Here is a 17,129-nt window from a genome sequence, read left to right on the forward strand (position 1 = left end):
TCCCCATTGGGCTCACGTAGCGGAGCAGCTGGATTTCTTTCATGGTGCAGCGGGGAAATAATTAAAAGTTCTCGCCATTGAAATTGTCCAGTGAATAGGCATGCAGCTCCTCAAGTAGACACATTAGTGGCATGTGTGTGTTTACTTACAAATAGATGTGTGTGTGCTCGGTGCGTGTTGTTGGTTTGCTGTAGATATAATCGAGTATAGTAACAACAACAAATTCAGCTAGCTTTGTTATCCCCAGTTTATCTCTTATCTGGAGAGTATTGGCAACAGGTCAGGAACAATGGGGGCCCATCTTGAAACCGCTCCGTCCTTGAGCTCAGTTTATGGTTTCAGAGGGATCTGGGCCTGTAAGACCAGCAGTATTATCACATCCTGTTGTCTCTGTACACATAGCAGCACTTCCCACACACACCGTCTGGCTGACTGTTGCTGCTGTGTGTCAGACGAGGGCTTTCTTCTGTTTTGTTCTTGGGTTACAGTCTATTTTTACCTTTTTTCTCATTAAATTTCAGAGCTCGCGGAATGCTGCTAACTAACCGGCGTTTTGTCTGGAATGGCGCGAAAACTAGTGTGACTGTGCAAATGAGTGAAATCCACACACAGGGAGAAAGTTGTTCCATTTAATTTCTATGCATAATCTTAAGAAAGGCCTAAATCAAGATTGTCACATTTCCACAGCACACACACACACAAGCACACTCCAAAAGCGCAAACAAGGAAAATGCACGTACAGTTATAGATCAACGTAAATTGCCTCAATATCTAACCAATGTCAATTCTGCATAAAGATTGTCCTCTAAATCTCTACACCACTAACACTGAAGCAATTGAGTACTATAAAATATACCTTTCTTATTAAAAAATTATATTAAATTCTAATGGCACTTCTACAAATTCTATTAAAAAGATTTCTGTTCGACATTTAGAAGCTTTTTTTCCATTTTTTTTTTTTCTAAACCAAATTAAAACTGAGACAGTCAAATGTTGCACAAGAAGCAAATGCAATAATAAATATTTCTCATGATTATACACAATTTCACAGTTGTAACCTGCAGAGGACAAAAAAAAAAAAAAAATCCAGTATCAGTAAAGTCATTTTTTTCCAGACTTAAAAAGATCATACAGCAATGAGTTAGGCAAACGTAGCCCTCGATCAAGAGTAGCGCTGTTTCCGTACAAGTCAACAATCAACATCTCAGTGTTTCACATTCAACAGTGACATTAACTAAAGGACTGGACTGTTAGTTCCCAGTAGTGTCGGCTAAAAAAGCCCAATCACAGAAATGCTTGTCTTCAGTTGAACATGTCCACAACAGATTTATTCACATAAACAAAAAAGGAAATGGTCAAATGAATCTCAAAACTTAATCTCTGGCAAAGCAGCAAAAACAAATGGACTTGAAACCTTTTAGTTTGTCTCGATTTTAACATTTTGATATGATAGAAAAAAAAAAAGAACAGGAACAAAAAGTTGTGAATCACTGTCGCTGTGATATGAACGTCCAGGGCAAAAATGTACAATATAGAAAAAGGGCTTCTCCAGATGCAACACCTGTTCGTGTGTCTACAAGGCACATTTGGTGATCATCCTGGAGGTATAAATAAAGACTGCAAACAATAAAAAAGAAACAATTCTTCACATATCGTTAGTTTTGTCTACCTCTGTACACATGTACATCGGGGGAAAATCAAGCAATTTAGTTTGCACCACGTACGAAATGTTCCTTTAAAAAAAAAAAAACCCTGAAACTGCGACCAAATCTACATTCCTGTGTGTTCTGATTGAAATATACATTATTAACACTACGCAATGTGTGAAACATTGACTATTGTTCCGACGACAACAGGAGTGTTTGTGCAAGAAAAACGGGGAGCCAAATCACATTTCTCGTTAAAAATGTTTTTTTAAAAGTTACACACAAGTCCTGGGAGGATGACAAACAAAGAGGAGTAATTTGTGGAGAAACGGTTTGATTTCTTCTCGACTTGGCCTCCCCCATTTACAGAATTTCTGACAAACAATCGCAAATGCTGAGAAATCACACGTGAATTAATTTCTGTGTCCTGAAAGAAGTCTAGCCGATAAACCTAAAAGGACCCCACAAAAAACAAAACAAAAGAAAAGCCACCTTCAGGTGCGTACGCTCAAATGGACAGGTGGTCAGCACCAACATTGTTACCAGACATATTATCACTGTCAACTTCAACAACCTTTCTAAATCAAGCACTTGGAAAACAATAGTCGGATTAATCTGATATTCTCTCGATGGATGTGCAATCAAATCACCGTGGCATCTCCTCCATGCAGAGGAACAATGAAGCGTTTATCTGCTGCATGCTGGGATTGGGGGGGGGGGCTGTTCTTTGATGCCTCCAAACAATACACCTGTTTACAGTGTCCTTGGTCTCCCTTTGCTAAAATACATTTCTCACATTCCAATGGCTCCATTCAATACAGAAAAGTGCAAAGGGAGACTTGCGCTGCCTTTTCTCGCCACAGCTCGGAGGGAGATACACAATGATCCCTTGAGAAACTACCTGGGATTTGGTGGTGGTGGTGGATGTGTGTGTGTGTGTGGGGGGGGGGGGGGGGGGTGGGGTAGGGGTGGCGAGGGAGTATGTGTGTGTGGGGGGGGGGGGACAATGCCTGTATTGTCTAATTTCTATAGGTAGCCACTGCCGTATCAGTGTGGCTGTGCTTGTGAACAACTGTCTCCTGTGGCGGAACAGCACTAAGAGAGGTATTAACCGCTACTGATTTGTAGTGAGTCCTAATCGAGGCTTGAATATGGGAAAAAAAAAAAAGGAGCCAACCTCCCCTTGGGAAGACGTGACACTTTAAGACACCCGACTCTCTTCTCTCCACCTCACATGTGTTGTAACATGGAAAAACAAACAGTTTTGATAAATAGAATATATATTTACATTAAATATACATACAAGTAAGAAATAGCAGCCTAGACAAATAGTGTTGAAACTCTACGCATGCTAAAAACAAGTGCTTTTCTATGTTCCATGTGACAAATCTTGAATACTCTTGTAGAGGGTTTTTTTCTACGCGGTATATTAAAAATACAATTACAGTAACTCAACTTGCACAGAGAAAAAAAAAAATATGATCAAACAGCCCCCAATACCAGTTAATGAGTACCAAGATCGCTATGCCAAGACGCAACGTCTTTCAAGCTTATAAGAAAGAAGAACTAGACCTACAGTAAACCCTGAACCAAGTCAAACTAATAAATAAATTCTGATCAAGTCTTCTCAGGACAGATTAGAAAAAAATATCGTGAACTTTTAGTGCCAACGCCACCGCGAACAATTTATTTTGGGGTGGGGCGGGTGGGTGGGTGGGGGGCGTCATCACTAAAGGCTTCATCAGTAGTAACGTACACACATACAGTAAGAAGATAATGTGAGAGGGTTAATTCGAAGAAAGAAAAAGTCAGTAGATTTCAGCTGAATGGCACGTGGAGCGCAGCTTTGATACCGACAAAGTTCTGGATATCCACCTGTCCCCCCCTCCCTGCCTGCACACCGTGTCAGTGTAACCTTTTTACGCCATACCAGGAAGCAACAAGGTAATTTACCGTTTTTTTTCGAGTCAATAAACATTTAAGTGACAAGAGCTTGATTTACACGCTTTTATTACATTCTTGTTAATGATTTAATCAAAAGGACACTCTTGGATCAACTGGCGTTCCAGAGTTGACAATTACCTTTGTTACCACCTGGTATGTGGAGTGTAATCTGTATTTTTTTTTCTTCTTTTTTTGAATTTTTTTTAAAAAGGCCTGAAAACTTGAGAATTTGACAAGAAGGCATGGTGATATATATCCTATTCTTGCTTAAGTAAGTACACGAGGTGAAGTGTTAAGAATTTCAGTAGGCACCAGTGTTACAGGCTTTAAATTACCCCTCCTCTGATTATACAACTTCTTTTTTAAGTAGCATTTCGAAGGCCATTCCATCAGTATGTGCTCAAGGCAAAAAAAAAGAAAGAAAGAAATCTGGTGATATGATGGTCTGTTTGCCTCTTGTTATAATAAAAAAAAAAAAAAAACACATAATCCGTAACCAACTTCAGTTTAACCGAACAAAAATTCTACTTCCATAATAACAAAAGAAAAGTAATTACACTTCCAGTAGTCAGACTTCATTAGTTTTGCTGCCTTATGATAGTTTACGTGTTAAGGACTAAACAAATCCCCCCAAAAATAAATAATAATAATAATAATAATAATAATGTAGGAGTTAAAAAGGAAAAAAAAAAATCATGTATTGCTACTCACGGACGGTTCTGATCTCCCATGTGCACAAATAAAAGTCTCACTCACTCTGACGATTGTATTAACATATGTTAGCATTAGCTACCAACCACTTTCGCCCGTTATAGGGTGCTTTCAGCAAATATACTCAACAGACTGACACAAATAAGACAGAGACAAACAAGTGCATCATCTGATTTGTTCACCTTCCTTCCACACTGATCCAGCTCGAGTTTCACAGCACCCATGTTTATCCTAACAGCCTCTGACCACCATGTATGCCTATGACAGAAAAAAACGGCTCCAGTTTTAAAGTTTTGCTACATCTTTAACTTGAGAAATGCCTCATGGGGTAGAATCCAAAAGATATGTCTCCAACAGCCTGCTTACATGTGTATACTAATGGGAAATTTGTTCAGTAGTAGTAGTCAGTGTATGAAATGACACTCTGTCTTGTGTCATGGCACTGCTGAGAGGTGTTTTATCCAATGGCGAGAGTCTTGACAAGGCCACAGTGAAACTTCCTGATGTGGCGGTAGAGGTCCCCTGACTGGGTGAAGCGCCGTTCGCACCACTTACAAGCGTGGGGCTTCTCACGTGTGTGGACCACAGCGTGCCGGCTCAAGTTATGGGAGTACTGGAAGCTCTTGCCACACTGGCCACAGGTGTATGGCTTCTCGCCAGAGTGTGTGCGCTCGTGGCGCTTCAGGGTGTACATGCAGGAGAAGGTCTTGTTGCACTGCATGCAGGTGGGGACCGAGCCATCGGGGGACAACTTGGAGCGGGCGCCGTCCTTCTCGCGGAAGTGTGAGCTGAGGTGCAGTTGCAGCACGTGGGGGCTGGGGAAGACTTTGCTGCAGAGGGGGCACACACACACCTGTTGCCCCGGGGGCAGGAGCACCCCGCTGGAGGTGGAGATGTCTGAAGAGGCCAAGTCGTCCTCCTCCTCCTCCTCGCTGTCCCCCAGCAGCCTCCCCCTCCTCTCCTCTACCTCCCGGCCTGGGGCGCCCTCCCTCCCTCTGCAGGCCTCCCCCTCCTCGTCCATCAGGTCCTCCTCCTGGGAGAGCAGGGCGGCTGTGGAGCCGTTGTTGCCTGGGAAGAGGGCAGCGAACCCTGTCACCACTGAGCTCCTGGCACTATTCCCAAAGCGCTGGCTCTCAGGGCTCATCGGCTCACTGTCCTCCTGCTCTGACAGCAAGTCGTGTTCGTCTTTAACAAGTGGCTCAGTGCCCTGCTGCTGGCTGTCGAGGGCCAGCTGTCCCGAGACGTAGGAGGGGTGTAAGGGATCTCTGCTAGACAGAGGCTTGAAAGACAAATCCAGTGCACAGTCCATGTCATCTGAAGCCCGGGACCTCTGGGACAGCGATACGGTGGAACTACTGACATCAGCTTTTGTTTTTCCAGCTGTTTGGACGCAGGGCTCGGCCTCTGCTGACACATAATTGACACCTACAAGGTCCGGGGACCTGCCAGAGTGACCGTTTGCCTTCTGCCTACTCTGTGTAGACCTATCACAATCTGTGACAGCCAGCCTGACTTCGCTGTTGTCCATGTCAAACTCCTCGGCCGGGGGGGCCCTGTGCAGCCCCTGAGACTGTGTCTGGGGCTGTCGCCGGATGAGCTGCTTACTGTGCAGCTCGCTGTCTGAGGAGTTTTCCCTTTCCAGACAGCTGAGTCCCAAACCCTCACTCATCTTTTCATCCAGAGAAGAGAGTTCCTTATCTTTAAGCTTGCCTTTACACACTTTCACTATATCATACATGTGTAGGTAACTGGCTGCTGCCAGGACATCCTCCACCGGGAGCGTGCTGAATTCCAACTTCCCCTCATACATAAATTCAAGGAGCAGACTGAAAGCCGGGGCTGTCACAATGTCACTGTTGAGATGCACAACGTCCCTTTTGTCCAGCTGGTCCCTGTAGAAGAGATGGAAGTACATGCTGCAGGAGGCCAGCACGGCTCTGTGCGCTTTGAATCGAGCCTCCCCGACAAGAACAGTGCAGTCACAGAGGAAACCTTGGTGACGCTGCTGACTCAGACACTGCAGCAACTGGCGGCTATGGTCTGGGAACTCCATTCTTCCTTCATAACCTGATGAAAAACAGGAAAAACAGGATACTGGATAAACGAAATCAAGCCATTTAGAGGGCACAGCGGAGCAGAGGCAAACACCAAGTCACCACAGGCACAGAGAAAGCGAGAGGATAACTTGAGCCAAATGGCGCAAATGATTTATAAAAGTGGCAGCAAACATATAAACCTTAGTACACTTGGTACAATCGATTCTAATTTATATAAACCTGATTCGGAAAGATTTAACGCGGCTCTAAAAGTCTACATCAATAACTTTGTCCAACTTGAGAACATAAATCCTACATTCTTTCCAGTGGTGCAGGACACGCTACGCTGCGCTCACCCACCCATGTATCCCGGTGTAAACGGATCCACTCTCCAAATTATCCAAAGAAAAAGTAGTCCGCGTTCTGGGGCACTCAGCCCTACTTCTCGAGCTCCCGGAAATTTTGTGCTCTCGCGAAAACTGACGCACCGGGCGCGTTTCCAAACGCACGTCCAAAACAGCGGTGTTTACTGAACACGCAAGCGGGACTGGGAGCGATACCGCCGGTCCATCGGGGGGGAACGTGAAAAAATAAGAGCAGCGCAGAGTGAGTAAACTGGTGCTCTGTTTGCTAATTACACTGCAAGCTGTGGAGTCAGCTGCTCTGACATCACCGCAATGGAAACGCTACCTCCAGCTGTGCTCCCCTTTATGCCATATGTTAACTCTGGGCTGCGCAGTCCAAGCGACACACACACAACTTGTGAAAGACAGTTCGATTTAGAAAGTGTCACGAGATTACATTACGTCTCTGACTCTTTCAAGCCGCACATTTACTCGCAAAGGGGGAAAAAAAACTGCAGCCGAGAGAGCCGCGGATGAGAATTTAAAAAAAAAAGAAAGAAAGAAAGAAAGAAAGAAAGAAACGCTCCGTGGCCCTTTTTACGCACTCGTCAAGCACGCGCACAACTGTGAAATATTTCTTTAAAGGGGTTAATTTACAACGTTGAAGGGCAGATGATCATAAGAATAAAAAAATTAAATTAAAAAAAACTCAAGAGATTTGGGTATTAAAGTTGGATGCTGCCGAGAACAATGCGCATAAGTGTGATTCTGCGCGCATCGGTGGTAGTATTTGAAAAGAAAAAAAGTGGAAGAAGCGGATCGGAGAGCCCGAGGCGCAGTAAACCGAGCTCCACGTCCGTGTTGGGAAACGCAATGCTGGGAGCCTTTTAAACAGCAGAGGAACTCGCAGCAAAGCCAACTGCGCTGAAACGAAGCGGCGAGAGGGGGGGACACTCTTATAACTTTCGCTTTCCCCGCTCCCGAGCACAAAAACAGCGCACTTACATTGATTACCGCCCGCTTCGTCGTGTTCTCTCCTAGAAGCCCCGGCGTCCTTTCATGATGTGCGGCCAGATGTTCGCTTCTCCTTGTCGTTTCTTGAGCTTCAGTCCCGACCCTGGCAAGGCAGGCTGCACTCAGCGCTGCTGTGTGTCAAGCAGGTTGATAATGGCACAAGTCTCGCGATACCGCGCGGCCACAATAAGTTCTGTACTACTCCGTGAATTCACACAGCGGCAGCAAGTAGCAGAGTACACTGGGAACATCAATTGGCTGTCTTAATAAAACACCTGTCCCATGTGCGAGGGGGCTCTCAGAGTGGTACATCCTGAAGTGGAGGAAAAGAAAAGAAGTCGATCACTTATTTAACATGGTTTAGACTAAAATAAAACATTTCATGTAAGATATTACTTCAGGTAGACAATCTAATAATTCAAATTTCAAGCTTAATTGTGTTATTTGATTGAAAAAATCCTGTTTAAAGATGATGGGATTTGAAGAGTTCAAAACCAGGAAGTAGATCTTATTTGCACGCTTCCTAAACATGTCGCCTGTGGGTTTTGGATGAAAGTAACACTTTTAGCTCCCAAAAGACCTTGCATGTGTGAAAGTACCCAAACGAATCCAAAAAAAAAAAAAAAGTATAAACCATGCCCTGTGATTTAGAGGGGTCAGTGGACTATTGGGAACTTTTAAGGCTGTTTCTCTCTAATCCTGCTTTGGGTTGTGGAATTCCCTGGCACCACACCACCCAGTGCCCTTTGTTGTCCCAGACCACACCAGCTCCTGGCTGTGATTTATTTGGCCTAAATTGTCTTAAGGCAGGAATTGTGCTGATTTATGTGGGTTGAGTTGGAGAAAGAAAAAAAAAAAGTCACAAATTTGTTCAGGCAGCCTCCGGAGTCTGCCCTGTAATTGTTAAAAGCTAGAGATGGTGGCACAGTGGAGAAACAGGGGGCTCAGGGTTGCAGCTGCTCATCTCGTGGCCCCCTCCTCCTCCTCCTCCTGTCCCTCCCTGTGCTCCCCCAACTGCCTCAGTCACCTTTGCCCTGTGTTCCAGCTGCCGTGTGTTTTGAAAGGGCCATTTGCAGCTCCTCGCAGCCTTCTGACACAGAGGGGACTGAGCAATGTGACGGGAGGCGGCAGCCACTGGTCGAAAGGGGCCACCGGCAAGATTCTTATCCACTTACTGCTTTATTCCATTTTTAGTCCGGCTGTTACTGTTACAGAGAAGGGGATATCTGCACTCTGGTCATGTCCAGATGATCATAAGCAAGACAGTGTCATGCCCCCTAAATAAAAAAAACTCTCTTTATTTTGGTCTAACAGCCTAATTGGTATTGAGAAGTTCTTAAACTAAATGTTTATCCAGAAGCATCAGATGTGTGTCTGTGCCACATGAGGAACAATTTACCATTCAGTGCTGACACACACACACACACACACACACACACACACCATCCTTGCAGGAGCAGCGATGTGGATAAGAATAGGAGCAGTGGCCCCGTGTTTCCCTGGCCCTGGCAAACGTAGGCGCCCAGTAGAGGAGGGGTGTGTGTTCACAGGGCAAGACAAAGCAGTGGTTGTGCCTGGGGACCGTGGCCTCAGAGAGCGAGGCTCGGCGCGGTGAAGGTTCTCACACACAGAGAAAAGATAGAGAAAGAGAGACAGAGGGAGAGAGAGGGAGAGAGAATGGGAGTGGGGGAGTGGGGGAGCAGGGGGAGAGAGAGAACACTTCCTGGAGGTTCTTTCTTCCTTGCTGCAATCATCAATGGCATTCTCCCCCTGACCCACTCCTCTCTCAGACAAACAAAAGAGCCCGCATTCCAGTGTAGCCTGACCGGCCAACCAGCCAGCCAGCCAGCCATCCAGCCACAGTGGAAGCACATCGCTCTTTCCCCGCTGGACCAAAGTCTCACCATACGGGTGGGCTAGAGTCGTAGATGTCTGAGGATGCCTGCACTTCATCCTTACACACTGAAATCGCCTTTAAAACTCTTAACACATCGAATTTTTTATTTGCCACTAACTAGCTTTTAGGATGGAAAAGTCCAAACACTTCACTTTCTCACTGCTCCTGTCTGACTGCATTGTTTATCAGAAATATTTAAAGATGGCACTTTTTTTTTTTTTTTTTGCTGAAATATATTTTTCTTGTTATTCTTTATTCTTTTTCGTCCGCAAAATTCAGCCGAACATGCTCGCCATCCGTGAGAAATTTGGGATTTCCACATAATCTCAATTGAAGTTTTGTGAGTTTGAACAATATTTGGCTGTGCAGCGTTAGGTTAGAGGTAAGAAGATAAGGAAAGATAAGATAAGATAAGATAAGATAAGACTTTAATGATCCTTCACTGGGGGAATTCACACACACACTTCGAGCAGCTCAAGAGTCAATAACAGAGGGGAAAATATGTGTGAATGACAAAAAATAGAAAAACAGAAAGATAAGTAAAAAGTAATAATAATGAGTAATATATACTTCACCTGTCACATATAGAAATGACAGAGGAATACAATTGCACAGGATAATTGTCCCCATTATTATATTCACATGCAGTGTAATATACTAAATATATACTTATAATTATAATGACTAACAGTGACGTTTAATTTTCACCTATATTTAGTCATCGTTACAGCTGTTATAATGGTTAAATAAAAGAAGTGTCTCTGTATATTTGCCCTGTGAGACAGGATTATGTAATTAGGATACAAAAAAGGTAACTGTAATCTGTAAAGTTACTGAAAAAAAGATGTAGTGAGAGGGATAACAACTTTAAAATAAGTCATGCGCATGTGGACACAAGCCATTGTGTGGACTTTTACTTTCTATTGTCCTTATTTGTTTATGTTTGGTGTTGAAGAAATCCAGACGTAATAGAAAGCAATTGAGTTACATTACTTTCAATATTTTGATACTCAGATTACGTTACTGACTACATTTTTTAACGGGTAATTTGTAACTGTATCGGAATACATTTTTTAAAGTAACCCTCCCAACCCTGAACATAAAGAATTGTACGGTTTGGCGCTCATACTACAGTCACACACCACGACCACTCCTGCAAATGCACTTACTGTAAAGTCTGTGTCATTTTCACATGTATGTATTGTTCCATTTATCGAAGCGTCCCTCCTCATTTCCCCCCACATTAACGCTTTCCTTCTCTGAATAAAGGATCTGAAAGGTTAGAGGCCAGGAGATTGTACAGATTAGGAGTATTTAAATAAAATCTACTCTATCTTGACTTTTAAATTTTCTTTTAAGGCGGCCAACTTAGTGGACAGCTTGCTGCGAAATCTTTGCTCAGTACAACAAATGCTCTGTGCATCTGACATGAAATCTTTAAATCTTCGTCGCCACGGAGGCAGAGCTGCATAACAGGTGGATAAGACATCCTGGAAAATAGTGTGACAGTTGGAGCAACATTGCGCTGCAGTTGCCGGGGGAGATGCTGTATTGGTCAGACCCCCCACCTCTTCCTCCCTATTATGGCCCTCCTGCCCCCTCTGTGTCTAATTGTTGCTACCACATGTTATCTATTCTCCTTCAACAGCCCATTAAGTTCTGTTCACTTCTGTTATATTCTGAGGAGATACTGCCAGTAGACAAGGGAGGCGATCGGATCAGTCTTTGACGGGCTGAGACATTATTAACTCACTTTGACTCTTTGATCTGGTTCATTTTGCTTTGAACCTGCGAAACAACAGGGTACACATTCCCGTCACTGGACCAGAGACAGCCAAGGAGGAGGAGGAGGAGGAGGAGGGCAGCGCTGAATAACAACAGCAGAAATTATGGGATACCCTCACTCAGCTCTGTTTGCATGACAGGAACAGCTTGGCAAGGCTGACACATAGTAGCAGCGAGGAACACATTACAGTGGAAGTGACAAAGAGGGGAAATGACAACAGAGGAGGCTGAGAGACAGAGGGCAGAGGCCAAGACGTTTTTCATCACGGAGGGGAACGCTGGCAGCTCTCCCCACTATCCTGCTCCTGAAACATTACTCTTCAGTTATTGTGCAACCTTTCAAAATCGTTGTCTTGCATTTTTATATCATCAACATGCAGCGGTGGAGGAAGTATTCAGATCCGTTTTAGTAAAAGTACGAGCACCATACTGTGATGATATTCCACTACAAGTAAAAGCCCTGCATTCAAAACCTTATATGAGTAAATGCACTATAGTATTATCAGCAAAATATACTGTAGTTGCAGTATTGGAAGTAAGTACTCATGGTGCAATAAAATGTTCCCTATTAGTGTTTTGCTACATTACTTTGATTATCAGAATCAGCATTGTTATTTCTGATTGCAGATAGTAAGTAAGTAAGTATTTTTTTAAAATCTGCTCTGATGCAGCATGTAATCTGCAACGTAACTAGTAACTAAAGCTATCATATAAATGTTGTGGAATAAAAAGTACAATATTTGCTTCCAAAATGTAGTGGAGTGGACGTATAAAGTGGCAGAAAATGGAAAAAGTAAAGTAAAGTTCCTCAAATTTGTACTTTACAGTACTTGACAAAATGTACCTAGTAACATTACATCACTGGGGGACACAAACATTCCTAATCACCAGGTTTAGCGATATAAGTTTTTCACTTCAAATATTGTAATCTAAAAAGTAATCGAAGCTGTTGCAGAAATGTAGTGGAGAAGAAAAGTACAGTATTTGCCTCTTTACAAAGTCGCATAAAATGGAAATACTCAAGTGAAGTACAAGTAGCTTGACTTTAGGTACAATACCTGAGTAAATGTTACAATCCATCACCATATATATACACGTTTGTAACTCACTCCACTTGTACCTAGGCTGATAGAGACAATTATGTTGTGCTGACAGATACAAAGATAGTAAATGTAAGTGAGTAAGTTAAGCTTAAGAAAGTCACAAATCTTACTGCAAGGTTTTGAAATATTATAGAAATGTTTCGAAACATTTCATCTCTTAAAATATATACTTAACATTTTGACCACGAAGTCCAAGTCATCTGACTATTTCATTTGATGCGGAGGATCCCTGCCTCCTTTAAGTCTGTCTGAGCCGGCCTGTCTGTACCTGTCCTAAACTGGTTTAACTCCTACCTCTCCAGCAGGGCGTTCTCTGTGTCTGTACATGACTGTTGAAATAATCTGGTAAAACAAAAAGGGTTATAATCTGATGTAATCTCACAGATAAATCAGCAGGGTTAGGGTTAGGGTTAGCAGTTCCATGACACACGTGCCATGTCCGCTCATACCTGCCCTGATGTTACGTAGACGTATGTAGCTGCGTCTGATGCCATTTATAATAGCAAGTGGTTTCATTCTCGCTCCTAGAAATTTCTCTTTGACAAACAATGCCAACTTGAAGTAAACTCTTTTCTTTTTCTTTTCGCTTTATCACATTGTCTTCATCGGTGGATGAAGTTCACTTCTTATCATGAAGATGGATCCAAAGATATGCAAGTTCGGTAGATGTTGTGTTTTCACTCCATCCACTGATGACCATCATGTGATGCGGTTGAAAACGCTCAAAAAAACTTGTTTACATGCCAACCAAGATGAAACTGATGTACTGAAGTGTCTAAAACTAGATTGTAAAAGTGCATTTAGTAGGATTTACCAGTACCCACAAAGCAAGAAATCTGAAAGGTTATATTTGATCATAACTTTTCTTCGTGGCGCTCGTGCCTTTTATTGGAAATGTCAAAGTCCCCTTTCCACCTCACAGCAACTCAGAGAGAAATAATATCTCTTTTTAGCATCGGCACATTAGACTACTGTAATGTTCTCCAATGAGATATAAATCAACTATGAGAAGCTTGAATGCTGTTAAGCAACGGACGGACAGCATCATTACACTGCTTACGATGGTTACCTGTTTTCCAATTGATTTAAATATGATTTCTGAGTATGAGTTTACAGTCTGAAATGCTTTAAAGCACTAAAGCCAGGTCCTGCGGCAGAAACAGTGCACATTTAAGACAAAAACCTTCACTCATGACCTTTAGCAACCCTCTGTCTTTGAATCTGTATGGTGTTTGTCCGTTACTTTCTATCTTTAATGGATTTATCCTTTAAATTGAGTTTGAATCTTTATTTTTTATGATTTTATTTTTGAACAAAGAAAATGTTTGAAGGCAGAGGACACCAAAATGACATTATTCACTCTAACCACAATTTATTTTGTAGCTTTTCGGGAAATCTCTGGTGAATATCAGTATTTGTAAATATTCAAATTAGTCATTTATTTAAGAGTTTTAGACTGAAATCTGTAGGTTGTTTTTTTTTTTTTACATTTTTGAGCTGCAATTTTTACTGCCTGGTAAATTTCTATAGCACTATTTATACATAGCTTAATTAGATTACATTTTTTTTTAAAAATTAACGCCTTGCAGGAGTATCAAATACACAACTGTTTTCAGCCAAGAGCAGAAATGATAATTCCTCTAATCAATTAGTCGTACAACAATTAGTTAAACTGTTAATATTTTCTTGTTTTCTCATTCTTTTGTGATGGCATACAGAAGTTGTGACAGCCAATAATAGTAACTTGGGGCCCGGAAATCTTTTTTTTATTTCACTATTTTTTTCATAAAAAGAAAAAAAAAAGACAATAATCAAGAAAAGTGAATAAAATTAAAATTATGATCAGCTGCAACCAACTTACATGCATCTCATTGTTCAGCGTGTGGCAGGGCTGGTAAATGACATCACTTATCATTGTGCACAGCTGTAACAAAAACATCAGTCTTGCACATTATCTCACGTGATTGCCAGGAAGTGGAAAACAGAGATACACCTCATTGTACTGAGGGTCCCCCCTGGAAAGCTTGCAGGGGCCTCTGCAGGTCCCGGGACCTCATACTGGAAGCCACCGGCACTGATAAAACAACGCAGAGTTCAACAAGGCCATGCAGCCTCTAATAAGCCTCTATAGCAACACTGCGGGATTTTTTTCAATGGGACGGCTGACGGCCTACTACCCCTCCTATGAGCGCGACTCATAAAAGCAGATCGGCTTTAGGACCCGGGAGAGCAGGCTGCCACAGAGGCATTGCAGACAGCGCGTTTGGGAGGTGTAGTGGAAGAAAGGCAAAGAAACGGAGTAAATGAGAGCACTTTTGTCCAGATTGTTGAAGGACTTATCAACTTAATATACCGCCGAAACAGCTCACTATAATGAGACGGACACATTGTTGAATTCCTGCCCAGGTAAATGTCCGCGTTTCCTTCGCATGGTTAACTACAAGAGGTCGACAGCTAGACAGGGTAGGTCCCCATTGTACTTACATGGGATGCGGTTATTCTCACCCAAGCTGCCCTGCTAGGCCCCATATCCTTTCTATCGCTAAATGCAAACCTGAAAAGAGGTACTTTCCTGACTCCACTTCGCTGTAGAAGTTGTTTAGCGGTGAAGCCGAGGCGCTTATGAACGCCCTGTCGTGAATTATAACGCGTTGTTGCCTTTTTCTTGTTTTTTTTTTCTCTCCCCCCCCCACCCCCCCAACAAAAGCAGGCGAGCCTCTTCTTCAGATGTTAACCATTCATTTTTGACAATGACCACTTTTGAGACAGCCCTCGGGCCAAAATATCTGCAGTCATGCTACTTTGAACGCTTCACCTCCACGAGAAAGTTGTTTTCGCTCGCACTTTATGGCCCAGCAGGCAAATGAAAACAAATGAGCTCAACGAGAGAGCGGCTCATTCATTGTTATGAGCTACCACTGCGTTTGTTTACTTGTTTGAGTGAGAAATGTATCGCCAGACTGTAATTTGACGGTAGCTTTGTTGCTGCTGCAGCACTGGTGCGTTCAAATGTAATCATACAAAAAAGAACAACATCTTTGTTGTTGACTCGATGCCACCATGTTGTGCTTTTATCAAAATGAGGCCCAGCGACCTTTTCATGTGTAAAGTTTAGACACCAAGGAAGTCATAAAGTAAAGGTATAATAGAGCTATATTCTTATTTTTTCCTCCCCTGTAATCAGTGTAATTGCAAAAATGCATGTGTGTGGCTGTTTTAGTTACTGTCCTCACTCATTCCACCTACAGTGAGGATAGCTATGCATTTCTGTACTAAGTCATAACTACAGGACTCTTGTCAAGAAAGTTTATTGTTGAGTCAAAAGGAAAAGGTTTCATTTACAGAGATGCAAGATGCAAAGCTGAAGTGTCCTACTTGAGATGAACCTCGCTTTCTGTTTACACTTGCATGTGCAGTTTGCAAAGAGAACATTGTCCCTGGGCATGTTGCAACGCCTTTAGTGTCAAAATGTTTTTTTATCAGTCATGAGACTACGTCTGTCCAGTGTGTGTACGCAGGGAGACTTGCCATGTGACCCGGGGAAGACGCAACAAGCTGGCATAATGATGCAGCCGGTGACTGCTTGGCTCTCCCTGTTCTATTTAGAAAAAAAAGATTCCAGTCACCTCCCACCCAATCCCTTCACAGCCCCTTTGACGCAAATGTGCCACCAGTTGCACAGAATCTGAGGAATGTTGTTTGAAATTGTTGTCCCTGTACACAGGCGCACTTATTGTGCCCGTCCCCCATGCCTGTGCCACAGGAGTTTAGATGTATTATCACGGGGAGGATATGCTCTTAATGATGGTTAGCCCACCATCAGCATCACATGACGGCACTCTTCTCGATCCGTGTCACGAAACTGAGAACACCACAGCCAAAAATACTTGTTTCATTCATCTTGTTTACTAGTCGTTAACAGCAGAGTCATTTGATTAGCAACAAACCGAAGCAACAAGCACTTCGAGCTCTTATTCTGTGGATATTTTTTAAAGGGCAGAACGAGTTTGACATGAGTGGTTTATAAATGACTGCCGCTTTGTGATGTATCTGTAATTTATTGTATGGCTTGTCTGAACAGCATGAAAGTGAATACATTAATATGATTCATAAAGGGGTAGCTGTTCATGTCATCACATGATTAAAGCAGCAGTGAGTTTACTTGGCTTTGAAGGTACAGTAGCTCTGGTTTCAGTATTGAGCTACACCTAACCCACAATATTCTTATCATTGGCGGTGTGTTTTCAGGGAACTTGAAAGAGGAACTTGGCACTGTGTAGTAGTTCACCCTCGTACAGCTTCCATTGTGGCATTTGAACAAAACAAGTGTCACATAAGGGACTGTTTTCCAGCGCCAGGTGAGCATATTTGATCATTTGCTTAATCATTCTGAATATTTGAGTGTAATGTTGTATCTTTGTATCCGTAACCCAGCAGCTGACGCTCTTGTTTACCCAAGAGGCAGCAGAAAATAGAGCAAAAACAGACTTGTATCTATCGATCTGTGATGAAGGAAGTAGTGTGGTGGTGTCGGCCTGATTTTCTGCTTCCTGCTGTAAACACATGGGACTGTCGTCCGTGTCCCAGTGACAGGCTTGGTGTGTGGCATCTCTGCTGCTGCATGACACTGATTTGCATTGAATGGGGAG

At 42.9% G+C, this 17,129-nt stretch overlaps 2 protein-coding genes across 5 annotated transcripts in view; one reads left to right on the forward strand and one right to left on the reverse strand.

Annotated features, from left to right (window-relative positions):
• Positions 1-3,396: 3,396 nt before the first annotated feature.
• zbtb42 (zinc finger and BTB domain containing 42) lies at positions 3,397-7,973 on the reverse strand. Of its 2 annotated transcripts, none has more exons than XM_030443733.1 (2): positions 7,687-7,973; positions 3,397-6,368 (listed from the first exon to the last, which is right to left on the reverse strand). In XM_030443733.1, the coding sequence occupies exon 2, from the start codon at positions 6,352-6,354 to the stop codon at positions 4,759-4,761; it is 1,596 nt and encodes a 531-aa protein (XP_030299593.1). In that variant the 5' UTR covers positions 6,355-6,368; positions 7,687-7,973; the 3' UTR covers positions 3,397-4,758. The 2 variants fall into 2 exon arrangements, with proteins under 2 accessions (XP_030299593.1, XP_030299592.1); XM_030443732.1 differs by lacking the exon at positions 7,687-7,973 and adding an exon at positions 6,698-7,635.
• A 6,574-nt stretch (positions 7,974-14,547) lies between these two features.
• akt1 (v-akt murine thymoma viral oncogene homolog 1) overlaps positions 14,548-17,129 on the forward strand; it is a 33,637-nt gene continuing 31,055 nt past the window's right edge. The window contains exons 1-2 of one of the 3 annotated variants that reach the window (XM_030443737.1): positions 14,548-14,886; positions 16,729-16,838. The gene's annotated coding sequence lies outside the window, so the exon portion shown is untranslated. Of the gene's footprint in view, positions 14,944-16,728; positions 16,839-17,129 lie in introns of all 3 variants that reach the window. The other 2 variants (XM_030443736.1, XM_030443735.1) reach the window with 2 other exon arrangements.

This window comes from Sparus aurata, chromosome 16, assembly GCF_900880675.1.
Source record: "Sparus aurata chromosome 16, fSpaAur1.1, whole genome shotgun sequence".
NCBI lineage: Eukaryota > Metazoa > Chordata > Actinopteri > Spariformes > Sparidae > Sparus > Sparus aurata.